This window comes from Carcharodon carcharias, chromosome 3 (assembly GCF_017639515.1).
Source record: "Carcharodon carcharias isolate sCarCar2 chromosome 3, sCarCar2.pri, whole genome shotgun sequence".
Lineage (NCBI taxonomy): Eukaryota > Metazoa > Chordata > Chondrichthyes > Lamniformes > Lamnidae > Carcharodon > Carcharodon carcharias.
Window position 1 is genome coordinate 18,562,111 of NC_054469.1, and position 27,803 is coordinate 18,589,913.

Consider the following 27,803-nt stretch of genomic DNA (forward strand, 5'->3'; position numbering starts at 1 on the left):
ATTAAGGATCAGGTTACATATGTCCTCCATATCAGCCTCATAGCTGAGCACTAGCTCTCTGTAGCATGTTTTCTCAATGTTTGGCAATATGCCCAGATGTTCAGTCGAGAACTTCCAAACAAATATGTTACACAGGACTAAACTAATGGCAGCAAAGCCATAACATATACTTCATTGTAGATATTCAGCCTTGGAAGCTCTTTGTTGTAATAGAAATTAATAAATGGTTGTGAATTCTTGTGTGAAAGCAAGAGTTATTTTCTCACCATCTGTGGAAACTATCTGATCTGAATAACTGTCTTCAAAAGGCGCCAGACCAATTCACTGATTTAAAAATAAGACTTATACCTTTAAAACAGCTCAATAAATTTAAATAACTATTTGTTAAATACAAAAAATTTCAAATGAGAACAAATAATACAACAATTTTTGTTTATAAACACCTTTAAATGTAGCAAAAGATCTTAAAGTGCTTCACGGGGGCAAAATGAGTCATGTAAGGAGATATCAAGGCTGGCAAAGGTTTTAAGGGCCATCTTAAAGGAAGAAAGGAAGGTTGGAGCGCAGGAGAGGTATAGAGGGGAAAGTCCAGGCTTTATGGTCTTGGCAGCTAAAGACACAGCCACCAAGCATGGACCATTTAAAACAGGGGATGTGGAAAAGGTCAGTACTGGAGGAGTGCAGATTGACTCAGAGGGTTGTAAAGCTGCAGGAACTCACAGAGGTAGGGAGGGTGAGATGCCATGGATGGATCTGAAAGAAAATTGAATGTTCTTTATTTTAAACAACATGACTCTTCATCAGAACTCTGCTCTGCTTGAGTTTGATTCATCGTGTGGTGACTCCACCGTTCTAGAATTCTCTTACAAATCTATGGTTATACTTAAAATTGGTGCTTCCTTAAGGCTAGAATAAAAGACAAAAACAAAAAACTGCGGATGCTGGAAATCCAAAACAAAAACAGAATTACCTGGACAAACTCAGCAGGTCTGGCAGCATCGGCGGAGAAGAAGAGTTGACGTTTCGAGTCCTCAAGACCCTTCAACAGAACTGTTGAAGGGTCATGAGGACTCGAAACATCAACTCTTTTCTTCTCCACCAATGCTGCCAGATCTGCTGAGTTTGTCCAGGTAATTCTGTTTTTGTTCTAGAATAAAAGATCATGGCTTCTTTTAAAAGGAGAAATAGTGATTTATTATTTCTGCTGGCCAAAATTAGTACTGATGGAGCCGATTCCAAGCAAAACAATAACTCTCCCCTGCATCTTCAGCTATATTATAACAGTGACTACATTTCAAAAGTACTCCATTGGCAATGAAGTGTTCTGGGAAGCCTTAAAAACACAGCTTTTCAATGCTATCTCAGTACCACATATGATGGTGAGCTATCACTGAGGGAGTACTGCACTGTGGCGGAGGTGCTGTCTTTCGGAAGAGAGGTTAAACCAAACTGGGGCCTCCAGCTCCTGCCCATGAACTCTGGGCTCACACATCAATAGGTGACCCAGGTGGCTGCAAATTAAATAGGGAAGTAGGGGAATGGAGGGGAGAGAAGGGCAAGGGTGGCAGAGTGTCTGTGGTAGTTGGGGGGGGGGGGAGGGGGGATTGGTGGTGGGGTGTAAGCGTCCGATCAGAAGATATGGGACAACAAAGGGCGGAGGCAGGCACGTGACACTCGCCTGCCCCTGTGGATCCCACGGCAACTGGCTTTCTGCGACTTCAACGGGTGGGAAGCCAGAGCCTGCATCGCTGTGGCGCCTTTCGCGGCCTCAGGGCATCCCAAAGGGGTTTACAGCCAACGCAGGACTTTTTGCCAGCCTCCTGGTTGTGGTCGCGGGTCCCTGCAGGGACATTGGCACACAGCAAGATCCCGCAAAACAGCCAGGGAATAAATGGGCCGGCTGGTCTGGGGGGCATTTGAAGACAATTGCTAACAGGGTGGGGGGGGGGTTGATGGGGGATGGGGATGGGGGTGGGGTGGTGGTGGTGGTGGTAAACACGTGAACCTTTGCAACATTGGCACACAGCAAGATCCCGCAAAACAGCCAGGTAATAAATGGGCCAGCTGGCCTGGGGGGGTGGTGGGGGCATTTGAAGACAATTGCTGACGTGTGTGTGTGTGTGTGTGTGTGTGTGTGTGGGGGGGGGGGGGGGGGGGGGTACTTGATGGGGGATGGGGATGTTGGTGGGGGTGGTGGTAAACACGGTGAAGCTTTGAGAACCAGGGCACGAGGCGTTAGCACCTCATGCGGTACCTGAAGCGGACGCTTCGGGTGGGCTGCATGGTGCCGAAGCCCCAGCGGCTGCAGTCGACGGGGGGGACGCCTTCCTCGGGATTGAGCAGCTCGAAGTCGAAGTAGCTGATCATGAGGAAGACGAACTGCTTCAGCTCGTTGACGGCGAAGAAGCGGCCGGGGCACATGCTGACCCCGGCCCCCCAGGGCATGTTGTAGTACTTGAGCCTCTTGCCGCCCTTGTAGAAGTCGGTCTTCCTGACGCTGGCGCCGTCGCCGCCCGGCCGCAGGAAGCGGTCGTAGCGGAAGGTGTGGGGCTGCGGGTGGATCTCCGGGTCCATCTGCGCCGACAGGTAAGGGAAGAGGGCCAGGCGGTCGCCCCGCCTCAGCGCGTAGTGGCGGCCGTCGGCCAGCCGCAGGCTGCCGTCCCGCTGCACCGCCCGGATCAGCACGGGGGCGGCGGTCAGCCGCAGGCTCTCGTCCACCGCGCTGTCCAGCACCGGCGTCCTCAGCAGCATGTCGCGGGTCAGCTGGACGGGCGGGCCGCCCGCCCGCGCCGCCTGGCCCGTCTCGCGCAGGACGCCGTCCACCTCCGCCCTCACCGCCCGCAGCGCCTCGGGCGAGCCGAGCAGGTGGGCCAGCAGCCAGAAGGCGGACGGGCCGGTGTTGCCCTGCGAGGCCCAGAGCAGCAGGAACATGTAGCGGCTCTGCATGGCGGCCCCCACCCCTTGCTCGGCCATCTGCCGCCGGCGCTCGGCCACCCAGCCGCTGACGTTCTCCCGGGCGCCGGTCCGGCCGACGGCCAGCAGGTCCCACCACAGCCGCTTGAGCCGCTCGGCCTCCAGCCTCTGCCGGGGCGGGAGGACGGCGTAGGCCAGGCGCGGGAAGAGGCGGTCGTAGCGCCTGAAGTGGCCGAAGAGGCGCTCCGAGTGCTGGCGGTCGCGCTGGCGGGCGGCCTCCGGGTCCGCCCCGGCGGCCGGCTCGGTGCCGAACAGGGTCAGGTAGCCGGCCCGGAAGACGATGTTGTAGCAGAAGTGGAAGAGCTCGCCCTCCTCCCACCGGCCCGCCTCGGCCGCGCCGTGGAGCATCAGCTTCTGCAGGTTCCCCATCATGGACTGGGTCAGCTCCACCAGCCCGTCGCCCATCAGGTGCTTGCTGCTGGCCGCCACCAGCAGCTGGTGGTCCTCCTCCCTCGCCCGGTAGCCGAACACCCGGGCCACCAGCTCGACCGCGAACTTCTCGAAGTCCAGCATGGCCTTGGACTCCTTCACCACCGCCCCGTAGGACAGGGGGTCCATCAGGAAGGTGACGTAGTGGCCCCCCAGCTGCACGGTGAAGACGTCCCCGTGCTTCCCCCGCATCCGCCGCAGGAACTCCGCCGTGTTCCTGCGGAAGGGCAGGACGTGCCCCAGCCAGGGCAGGCCGCCGCGGTCCAGCGGGGGCTCGCCGGGGCGCCGCCGCCGCAAGGCGCCCAGCCAGTGCAGCAGGCCGAGCAGGAGGGCGGCCAGCGTCAGCAGGACAGGCAGCAGCAGGTAAGCCATGGTCGCTCCGCTCGCACTCCCGGCTCTTGCCACCACCCCCCCCCGCCGCCCTCGCCCCGGCTTCTTGGCCAGTCCAAATGACCGGAACACCGCCGATTAATTCCACCTCCTTCCCAGTTTCCCCCTATAAGGCACCATGTGTGGCTGTGGGAGGAGTTATTAAAACTTGCCAATATATATATACATATATATATATATAAAACCACCCCCCCTCCACACACACACACACACACACACACTTGTCCTGGGACAAAGTCACAGTGGCACTCCTGTGGGAAAGAGCTGATCCCCTTTGAAGAATGATCATTTCCCACGCTTTGGTGGCACGCTCACCCACTTTGGGAGCAGTGCCGCTTGTTTTCTGTTTCAAGGACCGTTGTGAGAGCGCCTTGGGGGCTGGGTTGATTTTACGGGACATTTTGCCTTGTCCCCAACCCCCACCCCCACCCCCGCTTTGCCTCGGGTGCCCAGATGCCCGTCCACCCCCCCCCCCCCCCCGGCCCGGTTTTGCCGGGACGGTCCTGGGTTTTTCACGAAATGCCCCGACGGTTTTCCGCAAACTGTTCCAATGTGCCAGTTCTCAGCTCTCCCTTTACATGCCTCACATCAAAGGTTTCTTGTCAGCGCTGCAGCTTTCCTTTCGCACGGATTTCAGCGCCGCTTCGCTTCACCTCACCTCCCGAGTTCCCTCCCCTTTACCCCACCCATCAAACTCCCTTTACGGTTGGCAAAACCCTCTGGTGCTCCGCTGTGCTCTGGGAATCTGAATGCTCCCCACTCTTAAGCTGTAATTGAGTGATTCAGAGGCTCAAGTTAATACTCTGGGTTCAAACCCATTTAGTTCACTAATGCCCTTTGGGGAAGAAAAATCTGCCGTCCTTACCTGGTCTGGCCCACATGTGACTCCAGACTCAGACCCATACAATATTGGCTGACTCTCAACTGCCCTCTGAAATGGCCTAGCAAGCCACCCAGTTCAAGGGCAATTAAGGGAGGGGCAATAAATGCTGGCCTTGCCAGTGACACCCACGTCCCGTGAATAAATAATTAAAGTGCCTCTGGGCGATGGTAGAACATTGACAGCAGTGCCCGCCAACCACAAGCTGCACTCGAAGGGGTAGTCCTGCTGTGGCGTCGATACTGGCACCAAGCCTAAAACAAAGCTCCGCTGACCTCCTGATAGAAAACACAATTCCTTTTCACCGAGCGCTCTCACTCGCTGTGAGCAGAAAATAGTATCAGAAATGAAATACTAAAGCAATATGGAACAGCTTGAATAGTTTAGGGTAATTTAAGGAGTGGGGTGTAAGCCCCACTCACTCGACATTGGCAGGACTCAGTGACAAGTCTTGGTGGAGCGCCAGTTGTTATGTCCTAGGGCAGGATGTTTCGTCCCGCGGGTAGGCACGTGCCTGACCTGAACAGGAGTATAATCGTGCATGATGACGTTTCCAACAGAAGGCTGTAGAGGCTGGGTTGTTAAGTATATCCAAGGCTGAGATAGACAGATTTTTAATCAGTGAGGGAATCAAAGGTGTGAGGAAAAGGCAGGAAAGTGGAGCTGAGGATTATCAGATCAGCCATGATCCCACTGAATGGCGGAGCAGACTCGATGGGCCGAATGGCTACTTCTGCTCCTATATCTATGGTCAGTTTTGGAGATGGTTTGCTGCTGGTTGCTTATTGGTACCTGGCAGCTACAACTCTGTCCGGGGCTTCATTCTTAGCATTTCAAGGCCTCATTTCAGGACTCAACTACCTCAATATGTCCGAGGTGCAATGCCGAAGGAGGCTCGGCCTCTCAAGGGAGACCGTGACCTCCGTTTGTCAGATGATTGGGCCCGAGATCAGTTCCAACTGTGTGGGTGGACACCCCATGCCAGTGGATCTGAAGGTCACAGTGCCTTCAACTTATATGCCTCCGTCTCTTTCCAGGGCTCAGTGGGGGATCTTTGTGGAGCCTCCCAATCAGCTGTCCAGAGTAGCGTCAAGCTGGTGACAGAAGCTCTGTTCAGGCGGGTACTCCCTTTATTCCTTACCGTATGGGCAAGGCCAGCAAGCTGAATGAGCCAGAGGCTTTGCAGTATTGCTGGGTACCCCCCCACCCCCCCCACTCCCCTCTGTCCAGGGTGCCATCGACTGCACACATGGCCATCAAGCCGCCTGTCGGTCAGCTGGATGCCTTCATCAACAGGAAGGGCTCCCACTCCATGAACGTGCAGATAGTGTGTGACCATAGGATGCAGGATTCTGCAAGACTGAGCAAGGTACCCAGGCAGCTGCCATGATGCCTACATCCTGAGATACTCCCAGGTGCTGAGGTTCTTCCGACTGGATGGATGGCTGCCTTGTGACAAGGGCTACCTGTTGAAGAGGTGGCTCATGACGCCTCTCTGCCACCCAAGAACATGGGTAGAACAGTGTTACAACATGAGTCATGCCTCCACAAGGGATAGAGAGGGACCATAGGTCTTCTGAAGATGTGCTTCCGATGCCTGGAACGTTCAGGGGGAGCACTACAGTACCTCCCAGAGCGGGTGTCACTGATCGTGGTCGCAGGCTGCGTTCTCCACAATCTGTCACTGGCAATGGGGGACGCAATGTAGGAAGTGGATCTTGATGCAGCTGCAGAGGCCATAGATGATGAGTCCGTTAGTGAGTCTGAAGATGAGCACCGTGAGGAGAACACTGAGGGTGTGGAGGCAGACCTCGGTAACCTCCAGGGAGGCAGGGATACCAGGGGTGCCTTGATCCATCACTCCTTCACCTAGGCTACCAAAGATCAGCTTCAAACACATGCCAGGGCTGCCACCTCCATCCTGGATGTCTGAAAGGACCCTTTCATTTGAACACAAAGAACACTCGGTGCCTGTACAATAAAGTTTGGAGCCACTTACGTCCAGGATTACATACTGGCGTACCCTGCATCAATAAAATAAGAAGGTGAAACATACACAGGCTATGACAACAGAAACAAAATTTATCTCACTTTGACAACTCCAAACAATTTATATAAACTTCTCTGGTCTTCATTCCCAGACCGGTATATATAAAGTAAACATAAATGAACATAAAATCACCCGTGACCTGTCCCTCTTGTGCTCATGCTGCCTTTAACTTATTTTCTCGATTGCTGCGTCTTGGTGCTCGCCCTTCACTGGCATCGGCATTGGAGGCAGTCAGGCAGCCGGCTGACTGTGCTGCCCTGTTGACCTTGATGACCTTGGTGGTCATCCTGTGGCTAGTGGAGCCTGTGCTAGCTTGACCTGGGAGGGAGCGGCCAGTGCCACGCTTGACATCTCCCCAGTCGTTGCAGCCTCATCAGATGCCTTGGTCACTTGCGGAGTGGCAGAGCTGTCATCCAGAGCACCCTGAGAGGAACCCGCAGAGATGACAGGCAGCTCATGTGCCAATGTGAGGTCGCTGTGGACCTTCCTGCAGTGATGGACAGGCACCTAGCTGGGATACCGGGTGCCTCATCCATCTCCCACACTGACACTGACCACCTGAGGTCACTGCCTGTGTGAGGACTTGCAGGTCCGAGCGCAACCCCAGGAACCCCTGATTCTGTCCCCGGAGCTGCCTCTCCATGATATTCGCCAATCTCTCAATGGAGGAGGCAGTGCGCTCGCTCTTGACGGTCAACTCAGTGCTCACGCGCTGCATGGTCTCAGAGATCGTGGCAAGCATACTCTCATGGATCTCTGCCAGGTCCTCCCGCACATCTTGCTGGAAATCCAGCATCTGCCGCCTAATGGATGACTCCAGAGGCCCATCATCAGCCTTCGACTGAGCGTCGTCCTGGTCCCCAGCAGTCCTCTCTGCCTTCACCTGCACCTCAAATGACTGTGAAGTGCCCTCACCGAGATACTAGCTGTTGTTCTAATGCCCACCAAGGTGCTGGTATCTGCACTGATGCCTGCTCAGAGAGTGGGTGTGATGCAGGTGAAAATGATGCCTGGTGGTCCTACGGTGCCAGGTGTGGTCTTTTAGCGCCTGTAGACTGGACGCCTGCTGGCGAACCTAAAAGGGAGAAGAAGCACATGTCATTAGTTACTGTCACTGTGCATGCCAGGTACGCTGGTGAGACAATGGAGATCTGCATCATGGTACCATCGTCTTTCAGTGATCAATGGGGACTCCAGGTTCGAGGTTCCTATCAATGAGGAGACTAAACTAGAATGGAAGCACAATCCGAAAGCCTCCCCTCTGTGCACCGTGTTCCTACATTCGTCTGGCACCCCCAGCTTTCCACACCTAGTTGCACGGGGAGCGTGCCAGCTCTCCAGCTGCAGGGCGTCCTGCTCGGACCTGGTCAGCAGCAGCAGGTTGGGCGGGCCTCCATCTGTACGTAACCTCTTGGCTTGGTTATGGCTTGCCTTCTGAAAGGACAGAGGAGCACTTGAGGTCAGTAAAGAGTCAAACATATTGCTGTGGGTCTGGAGTCATATGTAGACCAGACGGGCGGGGGTGGGGGGGGGTGGTGGGGGTGCGGGGTTGTGGGCGGGGGGGAGATGGTGGCATCGTGGTAATGTGGACTAGTAATCCAGTAGCCCAGGCTAATGCTCTGGGTCACAGGTTCAAATCTCACCATGTCAACCGGTGGAATTTAAATTCAACTAATAAACGTGGAATTGAAAACTAGTAACAGTGACAGTGAAACTATGATCAATTGCCATCAATAACCATCTGGTTCACTAATGTTCCTTTGGGCAGGAAATCTGTTGTCCTTACATGGTCTGGCCTACATGTGACTCCAGATCCACAGTTATGTGGTTGACTCTGAAATGGGCTAGCAAGCCACTCTGTTCAAGGACAATTAGGGATAAGCAATAAATGCTGGCCTTGCCAGTGACACCCACATCCCATGAAAGAGTAAAGAAAAGAAAGGTTAGAATGGCAGATTTCCTTCCCCAAAGGGCATTAGTGAACTAGATGGGATTTTAATGAAAATTGATGATCGTTCCTACTACAATTCCAAAGAAGATAACATTGGATTCAAAACGTGTGGAATTTTACAGCCCCTCCTCTCGGTGGGGTGTTCCCTTCCCGCCGATGTCAATGGAGTTTTGAACGTCTCATCGCATTTTACAGCCCTGTCACTGCCATGAAGGGACCTTGGTGTACATGTCCATAGGTCCCTGAAGGCAGCAGCATAGGTAGATAAGGTGGTTGAGAAGGCATATGGGATATTTGCCTTTATTAGCCGAGGCATAGAATATAGGAGCAGGGAGGTTATGTGAGAGCTATATAAAACGCTATTTAGGCCTCAGCTGGAGTACTGTGTGGAGTTCTGGCCACCACACTATTAGGAAGGATGTGATTGCACTGGAGAGGGTGCAGAGGAGATTCACCAGGATGTTGCCTGGGCTGGAGTGTTTCAGCTATGAAGAGAGATGGGATAGGCTAGGGTTGTGTTCCTTAGAGCAGAGAAGGCTGAGGGTAGACCTGATGGAGGTATACAAAATTATGAGGGGCATAATTGGGGTAGATAGGAAGAAACTTTTCCCCTTAGCAGAGGTGTCAATAACCAGGGGGCATAGATTTAAGGTGAGGGGCAGGAGGTTTAGAGGAGATTTGAGGAAACTTTTTTTCACCCAGAGGGTGGTTGGAATCTGGAACTCACTGCCTGAGGGGGTGGTGGAGGCAGAAACCCTCATAACATTTAAGATGTATTTAGATGAGCAATTGAAACACCATAGCCAGCATGGACACGAGCCAAAAGGCCTGTTTCTGTGCTGTATAACTCTATGACACTATTTGAAGGTGCACCCATTAGCTCTATTTCTCTCTCCACAGTTGCTGCCGGACCTGAGTTTTTGCAGCACTTTCAGTTTTTGTTTCAAATCTCCAGCATCTGTTATATTTTGCTTTTAGTTAATTGAAGAAGAGCCTGGGTAAAAGAGACCCAGACTTTGTCTCTGTCCAATGGAAAACGTAAAAAAAAAACAGACAAAAGACAAAGAGAAAAACAGAGCTGAGGAGCCCGAAGAGCAATAGCTGCAAGAAGAAAATTCCGCGGTCCCCATTCAGTACATAGCTAGAGTTAGAATGTAAATGTGAAGAGTGTCCTGCAGTCAGCATCACAGTGAAACAGCCTGGAAAGAGTGTCCTGCAGTCAGCTTCACGGTGAAGCAGTCTGGGAAGAGTGTCCTGCAGTTAGCATCACGGTGAATCAGCCTGGAAAGAGAGTCCTGCAGTCAGCATTGTGGTGAAACAGTGTGGGAAGAGTGTCCTGCAGTCAGCATCGCGGTGACTCAAACTGGGAAGAGTGTCCTGCAGTCGGCATCGAGGTGAAGCAGTCTGGGAAGAGTGTCCTGCAGTCGAAATCGCGGTGAAGCAGTCTGGGAAGAGTGTTCTGCAGTTATCATAGTGTTGAAGCAGTCTGGGAAGAGTGTCCTGCAGTCAGCATCGCAGTGAAGCAGTCTGGGAGGAGTGTCCTGCAGTCAGCATCGCGGTGAAGCAGTCTGGGAAGAGTGTCCTGCAGTCAGCATCACGGTGAAACAGCCTGGGAAGAGTGTCCTGCAGTGAGCATAGCGTTGAAGCAGCCTGGGAAGAGTGTCCTGCAACCAACATCGCGGTGAAGCAGTCTGGGAAGAGCGTCCTGCTGTCAGCATCGCGGTGAAACAGTTTGCGAAGTGTGTCCTGCAGTCAGCATCGCGTTGAAGCCGCCTGCAAAGAGTGTCCTGCAGTCAGCATCGTGGTGAAGCAGTCTGGGAAGAGTGTCCTGCAGTCAGCATCATGGTGACTTAATCTGGGAAGAGTGTCCTGCAGTTGGCATCAAGGTGAAGCAGTCTGTGAAGAGTGTCCTGCAGTCAGCATCGAGGCGAAGCAGCCTGGGAAGACAGTCCTGCAGTCAGCATAGCATTGAAGCAGTCTGGGAAGAGTGTCCTGCAGTCAGCATAATGTTGAAGCAGTCTGGGAAGATTGTCCTGCAGTTAGCATAGTGTTGAAGCAGACTGGAAAGAGTGTCCTGCAGTCAGCATAATGTTGAAGCAGCCTGGGAAGAGTGTCCTGCAGTCAGCTTCACACTGAAGCAGTCTGGGAAGAGTGTCCTGCTGTCAGCATCACTGTGAAGCAGTCTGGTAAGAGTGTCCTGCAGTCAGCATGACAGTGAAGCAGCCTGGGAAGAGTTTCCTGCAGCCAGCACCACAGTGAAGCAACCGGTGAAGAGTGTCCTGCAGTCAGCTTCACAGTGAAGCAGCCTGGGAAGAGTGTCCTGCAGTCAGAAGTGCAGTGAAGCAGTCTGGGAAGAGTGTCCTGCAGTTACCATAGTATTGAAGCAGCCTGGGAAGAGTGTCATACAGTCACCATAGTTGTGAAGCAGCCTGGGAAGGGTGTACTGCAGCCAACATCACGGTGAAGCAGTCCGGGAAAAGTGTCCTGCAGTCAGTATCGCCGTGAAGCAGTCTGGGAAGAGTGTCCCGGAGTCAGCATCGTGAGGATGAAGTCTGGGAATAGTGTCCTGTTGTCAGCATCGTGGTGAAGCGATCTGGGAAGAGTGACCGGCAGCCAACATCGCGGTGAAGCAATCCGGGAAGGGTGTCCTGCAGTCAGCATCACGGTGAAACAGTCTGGGAAGAGTGTCCTGCAGTCAGCAAAGCGTTTAAGCAGTCTGGGAATAGTGTCCTTCAGTCAGCTTAGTGTTTAAGCAGCCTGGGAAGGGTGTCCTGCAGTCAGCATCGTGGCAAAGCAGTCTGGGAAGAGTGTCCTGCAGTCAGCATCATGGTGAAGCAGTCTGGGAAGAGTGTCCTGCAGTCAGCTTCACAGTGAAGCAGACTGGAAAGAGTGTCCTGCAGTCACCATAGTGTTGAAGCAGCCTGGGAAGGGTGTCCTGCAGCCAACATCGCGGTGAAGCAGTCCGGGAAAAGTGTCCTGCAGTCAGTATCGCGGTGAAGCAGTCCGGGAAGTGTCCCGGAGTCAGCATCGTGGTGTTGCAGTCTGGGGAGAGTGTCCTGCTGTCAGCATTGCGGTGAAGCGATCTGGGAAGAGTGACCGGCAGCCAACATCGCGGTGAAGCAGTCCAGGAAGGGTGTCCTGATGTCAGCATCGCGGTGAAGCAGTCGAGGAAGGGTCCTGCAGTCAGCATCACGTTGAAACAGCCTGGGAAGAATGTCCTGCAGTCAGCTTAGTGTTTAAGCAGTCTGGGAAGAGTATCCTGCAGTCAGCATCATGGTGAAGCAGTGTGGGAAGAGTGTCCTGTAGTCAGCATCGCGGTGAAGCAGTCTGGGAAGGGTGTCCTTGCAGTCAGCATCGCGGCAAAGCAGTCTGGGAAGAGTGTTCTGCAGTCAGCAAAGCATTGAAGCTGTCTGGGAATAGTGTCCTTCAGTCAGCTTAGTGTTTAAGCAGTCTGGGAAGGGTGTCCTGCAGTCAGCATCGCGGTGAAGCAGTCTGGGAAGAGTGTTCTGCAGTCAACATAGAGTTGAAGCAGTCTGGGAATAGTGTCCTTCAGTCAGCTTAGTGTTTAAGCAGTCTGGGAAGGGTCTCCTGCAGTCAGCATCGCGGTGAAGCAGTCTGGGAAGAGTGTCCTGCTGTCAGCATCGCGGTGAAGCAGCCTGGGAATAGTGTCCTTCTGTCAGCTTAGTGTTTAAGCAGTCTGGGAAGGGTATCATGCGGTCCGCATCGCGGTGACGCAGTCTGGGAAGAGTGTTCTGCAGTGATCATAGTGTTGAAGCAGTCCGGGAAGAGTGTTCTGCAGTCAGCATCGCGGTGAAGCAGTCTGGGAAGAGTGTTCTGCAGTCATCATAGTGTTGAAGCAGTCTGGGAAGAGTGTCCTGCAGTCAGCATCACGGTGAAACAGTCTGGGATGAATGTCCTGCAGTTAGCATAGTGTTGAAGCAGACTGGAAAGAGTGTCCTGAAGTAAGCGTAATGTTGAAGCAGCCTGGGAAGAGTGTCCTGCAGTCAGCTTCACAGTGAAGCAGTCTGGGAAGAGTGTCCTGCAGTCAGCATCACGGTGAAGCAGTTTGGGAAGAGTGTTCTGTCGTGATCATAGTGTTGAAGCAGTCTGGGAAGAGTGTCCTGCAGTCAGCATCATGGTGAAGCAGTGTGGGAAGAGTGTCCTGTAGTCAGCATCGCGGTGAAGCAGTCTGGGAAGGGTGTCCCGCAGTCAGCATCGCGGCAAAGCAGTCTGGGAAGTGTTCTGCAGTCAGCAAAGCATTGAAGCTGTCTGGGAATAGTGTCCTTCAGTCAGCTTAGTGTTTAAGCAGTCTGGGAAGGGTGTCCTGCAGTCAGCATCGCGGTGAAGCAGTCTGGGAAGAGTGTTCTGCAGTCAACATAGCATTGAAGCAGTCTGGGAATAGTGTCCTTCAGTCAGCTTAGTGTTTAAGCAGTCTGGGAAGGGTCTCCTGCAGTCAGCATCGCGGTGAAGCAGTCTGGGAAGAGTGTCCTGCTGTCAGCATCGCGGTGAAGCAGCCTGGGAAAAGTGTCCTTCTGTCAGCTTAGTGTTTAAGCAGTCTGGGAAGGGTATCATGCGGTCCGCATCGCGGTGATGCAGTCTGGGAAGAGTGTTCTTCAGTGATCATAGTGTTGAAGCAGTCTGGGAAGAGTGATCTGCAGTCAGCATCGCGGTGAAGCAGTCTGGGAAGAGTGTTCTGCAGTCATCATAGTGTTGAAGCAGTCTGGGAAGAGTGTCCTGCAGTCAGCATCACGGTGAAACAGTCTGGGATGAATGTCCTGCAGTTAGCATAGTGTTGAAGCAGACTGGAAAGAGTGTCCTGAAGTAAGCGTAATGTTGAAGCAACCTGGGAAGAGTGTCCTGCAGTCAGCTTCACAGTGAAGCAGTCTGGGAAGAGTGTCCTGCAGTCAGCATCACGGTGAAGCAGTTTGGGAAGAGTGTTCTGTCGTGATCATAGTGTTGAAGCAGTCTGGGAAGAGTGTCCTGCAGTCAGCATCATGGTGAAGCAGTGTGGGAAGAGTGTCCTGTAGTCAGCATCGCGGTGAAGCAGTCTGGGAAGGGTGTCCCGCAGTCAGCATCGCGGCAAAGCAGTCTGGGAAGTGTTCTGCAGTCAGCAAAGCATTGAGGCTGTCTGGGAATAGTGTCCTTCAGTCAGCTTAGTGTTTAAGCAGTCTGGGAAGGGTGTCCTGCAGTCAGCATCGCGGTGAAGCAGTCTGGGAAGAGTGTTCTGCAGTCAACATAGCATTGAAGCAGTCTGGGAATAGTGTCCTTCAGTCAGCTTAGTGTTTAAGCAGTCTGGGAAGGGTGTGCTGCTGTCAGCATCGCGGTGAAGCAGCCTGGGAAAAGTGTCCTTCTGTCAGCTTAGTGTTTAAGCAGTCTGGGAAGGGTATCATGCGGTCCGCATCGCGGTGATGCAGTCTGGGAAGAGTGTTCTGCAGTGATCATAGTGTTGAAGCAGTCTGGGAAGAGTGATCTGCAGTCAGCATCGCGGTGAAGCAGTCTGGGAAGAGTGTTCTGCAGTCATCATAGTGTTGAAGCAGTCTGTGAAGAGTGTCCTGCAGTCAGCATCACGGTGAAACAGTCTGGGATGAATGTCCTGCAGTTAGCATAGTGTTGAAGCAGACTGGAAAGAGTGTCCTGAAGTAAGCGTAATGTTGAAGCAACCTGGGAAGAGTGTCCTGCAGTCAGCTTCACAGTGAAGCAGTCTGGGAAGAGTGTCCTGCAGTCAGCATCACGGTGAAGCAGTCTGGGGAGCGTGTCTTGCAGTCAGCATCTCGGTAAAGCAGTCTGGGAAGAGTGTTCTGCTGGCATCATAGTGTTGAAGCAGTCTGGGAAGAGTGTCCTGCAGTCAGCATCGTGGTGAAGCAGTCTGGGAAGAGTGTCGTGCGGTCAGCTTCACAGTGAAGCAGTCTGGTAAGAGTGTCCTGCAGTTACCATAGTGTTGAAGCAGCCTGGGAAGGATGTCCTGCAGGCAACATCGCGGTGAAGCAGTCCGGGAAAAGTGTCCTACAGTCAGTATCGCAGTGAGGCAGTCTGGGAAGAGTGTCCCGGAGTCAGCATCGTGGTGAAGCAGTCCAGGAAGGGTGTCCTGCAGTCAGCATCACGTTGAAACAGCCTGGGAAGAGTGTCCGGCAGTCAGCAAAGCGTTGAAGCAGTCTGGGATTAGTGTCCTTCAGTCAGCTTAGTGTTTAAGCAGTCTGGGAAGGGTGTCCTGCAGTCAGCATCGCGGTGAAGCAGTCTGGGAAGAGTGTTCTGTAGTCATCATAGTGTTGAAGCAGTCTGGGAAGAGTGTCCTGCAGTCAGCATCGCGGTGAAGCAGTCTGGGCAGAGTGTCCTGCAGTCAGCAGAGCGTTGAAGCAGTCTGGGAATAGTGTCCTTCAGTCAGCTTAGTGTTTAAGCAATCTGGGAAGGGTGTCCTGCAGTCAGCATCGCGGTGAAGCAGTCTGGGAAGAGTGTTCTGCAGTCAGCATTGTGGTGAAACAGTCTGGGAAGAGTGTCCTGCAGTCAGCATCGCGGTGACTCAAACTGGGAAGAGTATGCTGCAGTCGGCATCGAGATGAAGCACTCTAGAAGAGTGTCCTGCAGTCGCCATTGAAGTGAAGCAGTCTGGGAAGAGTGTCCTGCAGTCAAAATCGCGGTGAAGCAGTCTGGGAAGAGTGTTCTGCAGTTATCATTGTGTTGAAGCAGTCTGGGAAGAGTGTCCTGCAGTCAGCATCGCAGTGAAGCAGTCTGGGAAGAGTGTCCTGCAGTCAGCATCGCGGTGAAGAAGTCTGGGAAGTGCGCCCTGGTGTCAGCATCGCGGTGAAACAGTTTGAGAAGTGTGTCCTGCAGTCAGCATCGCGTTGAAGCCGCCTACAAAGAGTGTCCTGCAGTCAGCATCGTGGTGACTTAATCTGGGAAGAGTGTCCTGCAGTTGGCATCAAGGTGAAGCAGTCTGGGAAGAGCGTCCTGCAGTCAGCAAAGCGTTGAAGCAGTCTGTGAATAGCGTCCTTCAGTCAGCTTAGTGTTTAGGCAGTCTGGGAAGGGTTTCCTGCAGTGAGCATCGTGGTGAAGCAGTCTGGGAAGAGTGTTCTGCAGTGATCATAGTGTTGAAGCAGTCTGGGAAGAGTGTCCTGCGGTCAGCATCGTGGTGAAACAGTCTGGGATGAGTGTCCTGCAGTTAGCATAGTGTTGAAACAGACTGGAAAGAGTGTCCTGCAGTCAGCATGACAGTGAAGCAGTCTGGGAAGAGAGTCCTTCTGTCAGCATCACAGTGAAGCAACCTGGGAAGAGTGTCCTGCAGTCAGCTTCACAGTGAAACAGCCTGGGAAGAGTGTCCTGCAGACAGAAGTGCAGTGAAGCAGTCTGGTATGAGTGTCCTGCAGTTACCATAGTGTTGAAGCAACCTGGGAAGTGTCATACAGTCACCATAGTTTTGAAGCAGCTGGGAAGGGTGTCCTGCAGCCAACATCGCGGTGAAGCAGTCTGGGTAGAGAGTTCCGGAGTCAGCATCGTGGTGATGCAGTCTGGGAAGAGTGTCCAGCTGTCAGCATCGCGGTGAAGTGATCTGGGAAGAGTGTTCTGCAGTCATCATAGTGTTGAAGCAGTCTGGGAAGAGTGTCCTGCAGCTAGCATCGCGGTGAAGCAGTCTGGGAAGAGTGTCCTGCAGTCAGCATCGCGGTGAAGCATTCTGGGAGGAGTGTTCTGCTGTCAGCATCACGGTGAAGCAGTCTGGAAAGAGTGTCCTGCTATCAGCAAAGCGTTGAAGCAGTCTGGGAATAGTGTCCTTCAGTCAGCTTAGTGTTTAAGCAGTCTGGGGAGGGTGTCCTGCAGTCAGCATCGCGGTGAAGCAGTCTGGGAAGAGTGTTCTGCAGTCATCATAGTGTTGTAGCAGTCTGGGAAGAGTGTCCTGCAGTCAGCATCGCGGTGATGCAGTCTCGGAAGAGTGTCCTGCAGTCAGCAAAGCGTTGAAGCAGTCTGGGAATAGTGTCCTTCAGTCAGCTTAGTGTTTAAGCAGTCTGGGAAGGGTGTCCTGCAGTCAGCATCGCGGTGAAGCAGTCTGGGAAGAGTGGTCTGCAGTCATCATAGTGTTGAAGCAGTCTGGGAAGAGTGTCCTGCAGTCAACATTGCAGTGAAGCAGTCTGGGAAGTGTGTCCTGCAGTCAGCATCGCGGTGAAGCAGTCTGAGAAGAGTTTTCTGCTGTCAGCATCGCGGGGAAACAGTCTGGGAAGAGAGTCCTGCAGTCAGGAAAGCGTTGAAGCTGTCTGGGAATAGTGTGCTGCAGTCAGCTTAGTGTTTAAGCAGTCTGGGAAGAGTGTCCTGCAGTCAGCATCTCGGTGAAGCAGTCTGGGAAGAGTGTTCTGCAGTCATCATAGTGTTGTAGCAGTCTGGGAAGAATGTCCTGCAGTCAACATCACGGTGAAGCAGTCTGGGAAGTGTGTCCTGCAGTCAGCATCGCGGTGAAGCAGTCTGGGAAGAGTGTCCTGCAGTCAGGATCGCGGTGAAGCAGCCTGGGAAGAGTCCCCTGCAGTCAGGAAAGCGTTGAGGCAGTCTGGGAATAGTGTCCTGCAGTCAGCTTAGTGTTTAAGCAGTCTAGGAAGAGTATCCTGCAGTCAGCATCGTGGTGAAGCAGTCTGGGAAGAGTGTCCTGCAGTCAGCATCCCGGTGAAGCAGTCTGGGAAGAGTGTCCTGCAGTCAGCAAAGCGTTGAAGCAGTCTGGAAATAGTGTCCTTCAGTCATCTTAGTGTTTAAGCAGTCTAGGAAGGGTGTCCTGCAGTCAGCATCGCGGTGAAGCAGTCTGGGAAGAGTGTCCTGCAGTCAGCATCGCGGTGAAGCAGTCTGGGAAGTGTGTCCTGCAGTCAGCAAAGCGTTAAAACAGTCTGGGGATAGTGTCCTTCAGTCAGCTTATTGTTTAAGCAGTCTGGGAAGGGTGTCCTGCAGTCAGCATCGCGGTGAAACAGTCTGGAAAGAGTGTTCTGCAGTCATCATAGTGTTGAAGTAGTCTGGGAAGAGTGTCCTGCAGTCAGCATCACGGTGAAGCAGTCTGGGAAGAGTGTCCTGCAGTCAGCATCACGGTGAAACAGTCTGGGAAGAGTGTCCTGCAGTCAGCAAAGCGTTGAAGCCGTCTGGAAATAGTGTCCTTCAGTCAGATTAGTGTTTAAGCAGTCTGGGAAGGGGGTACAGCAGTCAGCATCGCGTTGAAGCAGTCTGTGAAGAGTGTTCTGCAGTCATCATAGTGTTGAAGCAGTCTGGGAAGAGTGTCCTGCAGTCAGCATCGTGGTGAAGCAGTCTGGGAAGAGTGTCCTGCAGTCAGCATCGAGGTGAAGCAGTCTGGGTTGACAGTTCTGCAGTCAGCATAGTGTTTAAGCAGTCTGGGAAGGGTGTCCTACAGTGAGCCTAGCGGTGAAGCAGTCTGGGAAGAGTGTTCTCCTGTCATCATAGTGTTGTAGCAGTCTGGGAAGAGTGTCCTGCAGTCAGCATCGTGGTGAAGCAGACTGGGAAGAGTGTCCTGCAGTCAGCAAAGCGTTGAAGCAGTCTGGGAATAGTGTCCTTCAGTCAGCATATTTTTGAAGCAGTCTGGGAAGAGTGTCCTGCGGTCAGTGTCACGGTGAAGCAGTCTGGTAAGAGTGTTCTGCAATCAGCATAATGTTGAAGCAGTCTGGGAGGAGTGTCCTGTGGTCAGCATCACAGTGAAGCAGTCTGGAAAGAGTGTCTTGCAGTCAGCATCACGTTGAAGCAACCTGGGAAGAGTGTCCTGCAGTTAGCATCACGGTGAAGCAATCTGGGAAGAGTGCCCTGCAGTCAGCATCACGGTGTAACAGTCTTGGATGAGTGTCCTGCAGTTAGCATGGTGGTGAAGCAGTCTGGGAAGAGTGTCCTGCAGTTAGCATCACGGTGAAGCAGTCTGGGAAGAGTGTTCCGCTCTCAGCATCGCGGTGAAGCAGCCTGGGAAGAGTGTCCTGCAGTCAGCAAAGCGTTGAAGCAGTCTGGGAATAGTGTCCTTCAGTCAGCTTAGTGTTTAAGCAGTCTGGGAAGGGTGTCCTGCAGTGAGCCTAGCGGTGAAGCAGTCTGGGAAGAGTGTTCTCCTGTCATCATAGTGTTGTAGCAGTCTGGGAAGAGTGTCCTGCAGTCAGCATCGTGGTGAAGCAGACTGGGAAGAGTGTCCTGCAGTCAGCAAAGCATTGAAGCTGTCTGGGAATAGTGTCCTTCAGTCAGCATAGTGTTGAAGCAGTCTGGGAAGCGTGTCCTGCGGTCAGTGTCACGGTGAAGCTGTCTGGTAAGAGTGTTCTGCAATCAGCATAATGTTGAAGCAGTCTGGGAGGAGTGTACTGTGATCAGCATCACAGTGAAGCAGTTTGGAAAGAGTGTCCTGCAGTCAGCATCGCGGTGAAGCAGTCTGGGAAGAGTGTCCTGCAGTCAGCATCCCGGTGAAGCAGTCTTGGAAGAGTGTCCTGCAGTCAGCATCGCGGTGAAGCAGTCTGGGAAGAGTGTCCTGCAGTCAGCATCGCGGTGAAGCAGTCTGGGAAGAGTGTCCTGCAGTCAGCATCACGGTGAAACAGTCTGGGAAGAGTGTCCTGCAGTCAGCAAAGTGTTGAAGCAGTCTGGAAATAGTGTTCTACAGTCAGCATCTCGGTGAAGCAGTCTGGGAAGAGTGTTCTGCAGTCAGCATCGCGGTGAAGCAGTCTGTGAAGTGTGTTCTGCAGTCATCATAGTGTTGTAGCAGTCTGGGAAGAGTGTCCTGCAGTCAGCATCGTGGTGAAGCAGTCTGGGAAGAGTGTCCTGCAGTCAGCATCGAGGTGAAGCAGTCTGGGATGACAGTTCTGCAGTCAGCATAGTGTTGAAGCAGTCTGGGAAGAGTGTTCTACAGTCAGCATCACGGTGAAGCAGTCTGGGAAGAGTGTTCTGCAGTCAGCATCGTGGTGAAGCAGTTTGGGAAGAGTGTTCTGCAGTCATCATAGTGTTGAAGCAGTTTGGGAAGAGTGTTCTACAGTCAGCATCACGGTGAAGCATTATGGGAAGAGTGTTCTGCAGTCATCATAGTGTTGAAGCAGTTTGGGAAGAGTGTCCTGCAGTCATCAGTGTTGAAGCAGTTTGGGAAGAGTGTCCTGCAGTTAACATCACGGTGAAGCAGTCTAGGAAGAGTGTCCTGCAGTCAGCATTGCGGTGATACAGCCTGGGAAGAGTGTCCGGCAGTCAGCATAGTGTTGAAGCAGTCTGTGAAGAGTGTCCTGCAGTCAGCGTCACGGTAAAGCAGTCTGGGATGAGTGTCCTGCAGTTAGCATAGTGGTGAAGCAGTCTGGAAAGTGTGTCCTGCAGTCAGCATCATGGTGAAACAGCCTGGGAAGAGTGTCCTGCAGTTAGCATCACGGTGTAACAGTCTTGGATGAGTGTCCTGCAGTTAGCATAGTGGTGAAGCAGTCTGGGAAGAGTGTCCTGCAGTTAGCATCGCTGTGAAGCAGTCTGGGAAGCGTGTTCTGCTCTCAGCATCGCGGTGAAGCAGCCTGGGAACAGTGTCCTGCAGTCAGCAAAGCGTTGAAGCAGTCTGGGAATAGTGTCCTTCAGTCAGCTTAGTGTTTAAGCAGTCTGGGAAGGGTGTCCTGCAGTGAGCCTAGCGGTGAAGCAGTCTGGGAAGAGTGTTCTCCTGTCATCATAGTGTTGTAGCAGTCTGGGAAGAGTGTCCTGCAGTCAGCATCGCAGTGAAGCAGTCTGGGAAGAGTGTCCTGCAGTCAGCAAAGCGTTGAAGCAGTCTGGGAATAGTGTCCTTCAGTCAGCATAGTGTTGAAGCAGTCTGGGAAGAGTGTCCTGCGGTCAGTGTCACGGTGAAGCTGTCTGGTAAGAGTGTTCTGCAATCAGCATAATGTTGAAGCAGTCTGGGAGGAGTGTCCTGTGGTCAGCATCACAGTGAAGCAGTCTGGAAAGAGTGTCCTGCAGTCAGCACCACGTTGAAGCAGCCTGGGAAGAGTGTCCTGCAGTCAGCATCGCTGTGAAGCAGTCTTGGAAGAGGGTCCTGCAGTCAGCATCGCGGTGAAGCAGTCTGGGAATAGTGTCCTTCAGTCAGCTTAGTGTTTAAGCCGTCTAGGAAGAGTGTCCTGCAGTTAGCATCGCGGTGAAGCAGTCTGGGAAGAGTGTCCTGCAGTCAGCATCCCGGTGAAGCAGTCTGGGAAGAGTGTCCTGCAGTCAGCATCACGGTGAAACAGTCTGGGAAGAGTGTCCTGCAGTCAGCATCGCGGTGAAGCAGTCTGGGAAGAGTGTCCTGCAGTCAGCATCACGGTGAAACAGTCTGGGAAGAGTGTCCTGCAGTCAGCAAAGCATTGAAGCAATCTGGAAATAGTGTTCTACAGTCAGCATCACGGTGAAGCAGTCTGGGAAGAGTGTTCTGCAGTCAGCTTCGCGGTGAAGCAGTCTGTGAAGAGTGTTCTGCAGTCATCATAGTGCTGTAGCAGTCTGGGAAGAGTGTCCTGCAGTCAGCATCGTGGTGAAGCAGTCTGGGAAGAGTGTCCTGCAGTCAGCATCGAGGTGAAGCAGTCTGGGATGACAGTTCTGCAGTCGGCGTGGTGTTGAAGCAGTCTGGGAAGAGTGTTCTACAGTCAGCATCACGGTGAAGCAGTCTGGGAAGAGTGTTCTGCAGTCAGCATAGCGGTGAAGCAGTTTGGGAAGAGTGTTCTGCAGTCATCATAGTGTTGAAGCAGTTTGGGAAGAGTGTTCTACAGTCAGCATCACGGTGAAGCAGTATGGGAAGAGTGTTCTGCAGTCATCATAGTGTTGAAGCAGTTTGGGAAGAGTGTCCTGCAGTTAACATCACGGTGAAGCAGTCTTGGAAGAGTGTCCTGCAGTCAGCATTGCGGTGAAACAGCCTGGGAAGCGTGTCCGGCAGTCAGCATAGTGTTGAAGCAGTCTGTGAAGAGTGTCCTGCTGTCAGCGTCACGGTAAAGCAGTCTGGGATGAGTGTCCTGCAGTTAGCATAGTGGTGAAGCAGTCTGGAAAGTGTGTCCTGCAGTCAGCATCATGGTGAAACAGCCTGGGAAGAGTGTCCTGCAGTTAGCATCACGGTGTAACAGTCTTGGATGAGTGTCCTGCAGTTAGCATAGTGGTGAAGCAGTCTGGGAAGAGTGTCCTGCAGTTAGCATCACGGTGAAGCAGTCTGGGAAGAGTGTTCTGCTCTCAGCATCGCGGTGAAGCAGCCTGGGAAGAGTGTCCGGCAGTCAGCATAGTGTTGAAGCAGTCTGTGAAGAGTGTCCTGCAGTCAGCGTCACGGTAAAGCAGTCTGGGATGAGTGTCCTGCAGTTAGCATAGTGGTGAAGCAGTCTGGAAAGTGTGTCCTGCAGTCAGCATCAAGGTGAAACAGCCTGGGAAGAGTGTCCTGCAGTTAGCATCACGGTGTAACAGTCTTGGATGAGTGTCCTGCAGTTAGCATAGTGGTGAAGCAGTCTGGGAAGAGTGTCCTGCAGTTAGCATCGCTGTGAAGCAGTCTGGGAAGCGTGTTCTGCTCTCAGCATCGCGGTGAAGCAGCCTGGGAACAGTGTCCTGCAGTCAGCAAAGCGTTGAAGCAGTCTGGGAATAGTGTCCTTCAGTCAGCTTAGTGTTTAAGCAGTCTGGGAAGGGTGTCCTGCAGTGACCCTAGCGGTGAAACAGTCTGGGAAGAGTGTTCTCCTGTCATCATAGTGTTGTAGCAGTCTGGGAAGAGTGTCCTGCAGTCAGCATCGCAGTGAAGCAGACTGGGAAGAGTGTCCTGCAGTCAGCAAAGCGTTGAAGCAGTCTGGGAATAGTGTCCTTCAGTCAGCATAGTGTTGAAGCAGTCTGGGAAGAGTGTCCTGCGGTCAGTGTCACGGTGAAGCTGTCTGGTAAGAGTGTTCTGCAATCAGCATAATGTTGAAGCAGTCTGGGAGGAGTGTCCTGTGGTCAGCATCACAGTGAAGCAGTCTGGAAAGAGTGTCCTGCAGTCAGCACCACGTTGAAGCAGCCTGGGAAGAGTGTCCTGCAGTCAGCATCGCTGTGAAGCAGTCTTGGAAGAGTGTCCTGCAGTCAGCATCGCGGTGAAGCAGTCTGGGAATAGTGTCCTTCAGTCAGCTTAGTGTTTAAGCAGTCTAGGAAGAGTGTCCTGCAGTTAGCATCGCGGTGAAGCAGTCTGGGAAGAGTGTCCTGCAGTCAGCATCCCGGTGAAGCAGTCTGGGAAGAGTGTCCTGCAGTCAGCATCACGGTGAAACAGTCTGGGAAGAGTGTCCTGCAGTCAGCATCGCGGTGAAGCAGTCTGGGAAGAGTGTCCTGCAGTCAGCATCACGGTGAAACAGTCTGGGAAGAGTGTCCTGCAGTCAGCAAAGCATTGAAGCAATCTGGAAATAGTGTTCTACAGTCAGCATCACGGTGAAGCAGTCTGGGAAGAGTGTTCTGCAGTCAGCTTCGCGGTGAAGCAGTCTGTGAAGAGTGTTCTGCAGTCATCATAGTGCTGTAGCAGTCTGGGAAGAGTGTCCTGCAGTCAGCATCGTGGTGAAGCAGTCTGGGAAGAGTGTCCTGCAGTCAGCATCGAGGTGAAGCAGTCTGGGATGACAGTTCTGCAGTCGGCGTGGTGTTGAAGCAGTCTGGGAAGAGTGTTCTACAGTCAGCATCACGGTGAAGCAGTCTGGGAAGAGTGTTCTGCAGTCAGCATAGCGGTGAAGCAGTGTGGGAAGAGTGTTCTGTAGTCATCATAGTGTTGAAGCAGTTTGGGAAGAGTGTTCTACAGTCAGCATCACGGTGAAGCAGTATGGGAAGAGTGTTCTGCAGTCATCATAGTGTTGAAGCAGTTTGGGAAGAGTGTCCTGCAGTTAACATCACGGTGAAGCAGTCTTGGAAGAGTGTCCTGCGGTCAGCATTGCGGTGAAACAGCCTGGGAAGCGTGTCCGGCAGTCAGCATAGTGTTGAAGCAGTCTGTGAAGAGTGTCCTGCTGTCAGCGTCACGGTAAAGCAGTCTGGGATGAGTGTCCTGCAGTTAGCATAGTGGTGAAGCAGTCTGGAAAGTGTGTCCTGCAGTCAGCATCATGGTGAAACAGCCTGGGAAGAGTGTCCTGCAGTTAGCATCACAGTGTAACAGTCTTGGATGAGTGTCCTGCAGTTAGCATAGTGGTGAAGCAGTCTGGGAAGAGTGTTCTGCAGTTAGCATAGTGGTGAAGCAGTCTGGGAAGAGTGTCCTGCAGTTCGCATCGCGGTGAAGCAGTCTGGGAAGAGTGTTCTGCACTCAGCATCGCGGTGAAGCAGCCTGGGAAGAGTGTCCTGCAGTCAGCAAAGCATTGAAGCAGTCTGGGAATAGTGTCCTTCAGTCAGCTTAGTGTTTAAGCAGTCTGGGAAGGGTGTCCTGCAGTGAGCCTAGCGGTGAAACAGTCTGGGAAGAGTGTTCTCCTGTCATCATAGTGTTGTAGCAGTCTGGGAAGAGTGTCCTGCAGTCAGCATCGAGGTGAAGCAGTCTGGGATGACAGTTCTGCAGTCAGCGTGGTGTTGAAGCAGTCTGGGAAGAGTGTTCTACAGTCAGCAAAGCGTTGAAGCAGTCTGGGAAGAGTGTCCTTCAGTCAGCATAGTGTTGAAGCAGTCTGGGAAGGGTGTCCTGTGGTCAGTGTCACGGTGAAGCTGTCTGGTAAGAGTGTTCTGCAATCAGCATAATGTTGAAGCAGTCTGGGAGGAGTGTCCTGTGGTCAGCATCACAGTGAAGCAGTCTGGAAAGAGTGTCCTGCAGTCAGCATCACGTTGAAGCAGCCTGGGAAGAGTGTCCTGCAGTCAGCATCGCTGTGAAGCAGTCTTGGAAGAGGGTCCTGCAGTCAGCATCGCGGTGAAGCAGTCTGGGAATAGTGTCCTTCAGTCAGCTTAGTGTTTAAGCAGTCTAGGTTGAGTGTCCTACAGTTAGCATCGCGGTGAAGCAGTCTGGGAAGAGTGCCCTGCAGTCAGCATCCCGGTGAAGCAGTCTGGGAAGAGTGTCCTGCAGTCAGCATCACGGTGAAACAGCCTGGGAAGAGTGTCATGCAGTCAGCATCGCGGTGAAGCCGTCTGGGAAGAGTGTCCTGCAGTCAACATCACGGTGAAACAGTCTGGGAAGAGTGTCCTGCAGTCAGCAAAGCATTGAAGCAGTCTGGAAATAGTGTTCTACAGTCAGCATCACGGTGAAGCAGTCTGGGAAGAGTGTTCTGCAGTCAGCTTCGCGGTGAAGCAGTCTGTGAAGAGTGTTCTGCAGTCATCATAGTGCTGCAGCAGTCTGGGAAGAGTGTCCTGCAGTCAGCATCGTGGTGAAGCAGTCTGGGAAGAGTGTCCTGCAGTCAGCATCGAGGTGAAGCAGTCTGGGATGATAGTTCTGCAGTCAGCGTGGTGTTGAAGCAGTCTGGGAAGAGTGTTCTACAGTCAGCATCACGGTGAAGCAGTCTGGGAAGAGTGTTCTGCAGTCAGCATCGCGGGGAAGCAGTTTGGGAAGAGTGTTCTGCAGTCATCATAGTGTTGAAGCAGTTTGGGAAGAGTGTTCTACAGTCAGCATCACGGTGAAGCATTATGGGAAGAGTGTTCTGCAGTCATCATAGTGTTGAAGCAGTTTGGGAAGAGTGTCCTGCAGTTAACATCACGGTGAAGCAGTCTAGGAAGAGTGTCCTGCAGTCAGCATTGCGGTGAAACAGCCTGGGAAGAGTGTCTGGCAGTCAGTATAGTGTTGAAGCAGTCTGTGAAGAGTGTCCTGCAGTCAGCGTCACGGTAAAGCAGTCTGGGATGAGTGTCCTGCAGTTAGCATAGTGGTGAAGCAGTCTGGAAAGTGTGTCCTGCAGTCAGCATCATGGTGAAACAGCCTGTGAAGAGTGTCCTGCAGTTAGCATCACGGTGAAGCAATCTGGGAAGAGTGCCCTGCAGTCAGCATCACGGTGTAACAGTCTTGGATGAGTGTCCTGCAGTTAGCTTAGTGGTGAAGCAGTCTGGGAAAAGTGTCCTGCAGTTAGCATCGCGGTGAAGCAGTCTGGGAAGAGTGTTCTGCTCTCAGCATCGCGGTGAAGCAGCCTGGGAAGAGAGTCGTGCAGTCAGCAAAGCATTGAAGCAGTCTGGGAATAGTGTCCTTCAGTCAGCTTAGTGTTTAAGCAGTCTGGGAAGGGTGTCCTGCAGTGAGCCTAGCGGTGAAGCAGTCTGGGAAGAGTGTTCTCCTGTCATCATAGTGTTGTAGCAGTCTGGGAAGAGTGTCCTGCAGTCAGCATCACGGTGTAACAGTCTTGGATGAGTGTCCTGCAGTTAGCATAGTGGTGAAGCAGACTGGAAAGTGTGTCCTGCAGTCAGCATCACGGTGAAACTGCCTGGGAAGAGTGTCCGGCAGTCAGCATAGTGTTGAAGCAGTCTGGGAAGAGTGTCCTGCAGTCAGCAAAGCATTGAAGCAGTCTGGGAATAGTGTCCTTCAGTCAGCTTAGTGTTTAAGCAGTCTGGGAAGGGTGTCCTGCAGTGAGCCTAGCGGTGAAGCAGTCTGGGAAGAGTGTTCTCCTGTCATCATAGTGTTGTAGCAGTCTGGGAAGAGTGTCCTGCAGTCAGCATCGCGGTGAAGCAGACTGGGAAGAGTGTCCTGCAGTCAGCAAAGCGTTGAAGCAGTCTGGGAATAGTGTCCTTCAGTCAGCATAATGTTGAAGCAGTCTGGGAAGCGTGTCCTGCGGTCAGTGTCACGGTGAAGCAGTCTGGTAAGAGTGTTCTGCAATCAGCATAATGTTGAAGCAGTCTGGGAGGAGTGTCCTGTGGTCAGCATCACAGTGAAGCAGTCTGGAAAGAGTGTCTTGCAGTCAGCATCACGTTGAAGCAGCCTGGGAAGAGTGTCCTGCAGTCAGCATCGCTGTGAAGCAATCTGGGAAGAGTGTCCTGCAGTCAGCATCGCGGTGAAGCAGTCTGGGAATAGCGTCCTTCAGTCAGCTTAGTGTTTAAGCAGTCTAGGAAAAGTGTCCTGCAGTCAGCATCGCGGTGAAGCAGTCTGGGAAGAGTGTCCTGCAGTCAGCATCCCGGTGAAGCAGTCTGGGAAGAGTGTCCTGCAGTCAGCATCATGGTGAAGCAGTCTGGGAAGAGTGTCTTGCAGTCAGCATCGCGGTGAAGCAGTCTGGGAAGAGTGTCCTGCAGTCAGCGTCACGGTAAAGCAGTCTGGGATGAGTGTCCTGCAGTTAGCGTAGTGGTGAAGCAGTCTGGAAAGTGTGTCCTGCAGTCAGCATCATGGTGAAACAGCCTGGGAAGAGTGTCCTGCAGTTAGCATCACGGTGTAACAGTCTTGGATGAGTGTCCTGCAGTTAGCATAGTGGTGAAGCAGTCTGGGAAGAGTGTCCTGCAGTTAGCATCGCGGTGTAACAGTCTGGGAAGAGTGTTCTGCTCTCAGCATCGCGGTGAAGCAGCCTGGAAAGAGTGTTCTGCAGTCAGCAAAGCGTTGAAGCAGTCTGGGAATAGTGTCCTTCAGTCAGCTTAGTGTTTAAGCAGTCTGGGAAGGGTGTCCTGCAGTGAGCCTAGCGGTGAAGCAGTCTGGGAAGAGTGTTCTCCTGTCATCATAGTGTTGTAGCAGTCTGGGAAGAGTGTCCTGCAGTCAGCATCACGGTGTAACAGTCTTGGATGAGTGTCCTGCAGTTAGCATAGTGGTGAAGCAGACTGGAAAGTGTGTCCTGCAGTCAGCATCACGGTGAAACTGCCTGGGAAGAGTGTCCGGCAGTCAGCATAGTGTTGAAGCAGTCTGGGAAGAGTGTCCTGCAGTCAGCAAAGCATTGAAGCAGTCTGGGAATAGTGTCCTTCAGTCAGCTTAGTGTTTAAGCAGTCTGGGAAGGGTGTCCTGCAGTGAGCCTAGCGGTGAAGCAGTCTGGGAAGAGTGTTCTCCTGTCATCATAGTGTTGTAGCAGTCTGGGAAGAGTGTCCTGCAGTCAGCATCGCGGTGAAGCAGACTGGGAAGAGTGTCCTGCAGTCAGCAAAGCGTTGAAGCAGTCTGGGAATAGTGTCCTTCAGTCAGCATAATGTTGAAGCAGTCTGGGAAGCGTGTCCTGCGGTCAGTGTCACGGTGAAGCAGTCTGGTAAGAGTGTTCTGCAATCAGCATAATGTTGAAGCAGTCTGGGAGGAGTGTCCTGTGGTCAGCATCACAGTGAAGCAGTCTGGAAAGAGTGTCCTGCAGTCAGCATCACGTTGAAGCAGCCTGGGAAGAGTGTCCTGCAGTCAGCAT

At 52.8% G+C, this 27,803-nt stretch overlaps 1 protein-coding gene across 1 annotated transcript; it reads right to left on the minus strand.

The window, feature by feature from the left end:
- Window positions 1-2,144: 2,144 nt before the first annotated feature.
- Window positions 2,145-3,879, minus strand: LOC121276114 (5-beta-cholestane-3-alpha,7-alpha-diol 12-alpha-hydroxylase). Its single transcript, XM_041184093.1, has one exon. It carries the CDS (start codon window positions 3,772-3,774, stop codon window positions 2,236-2,238), a length of 1,539 nt encoding a protein of 512 aa, XP_041040027.1. The 5' UTR covers window positions 3,775-3,879; the 3' UTR covers window positions 2,145-2,235.
- Window positions 3,880-27,803: the final 23,924 nt, after the last annotated feature.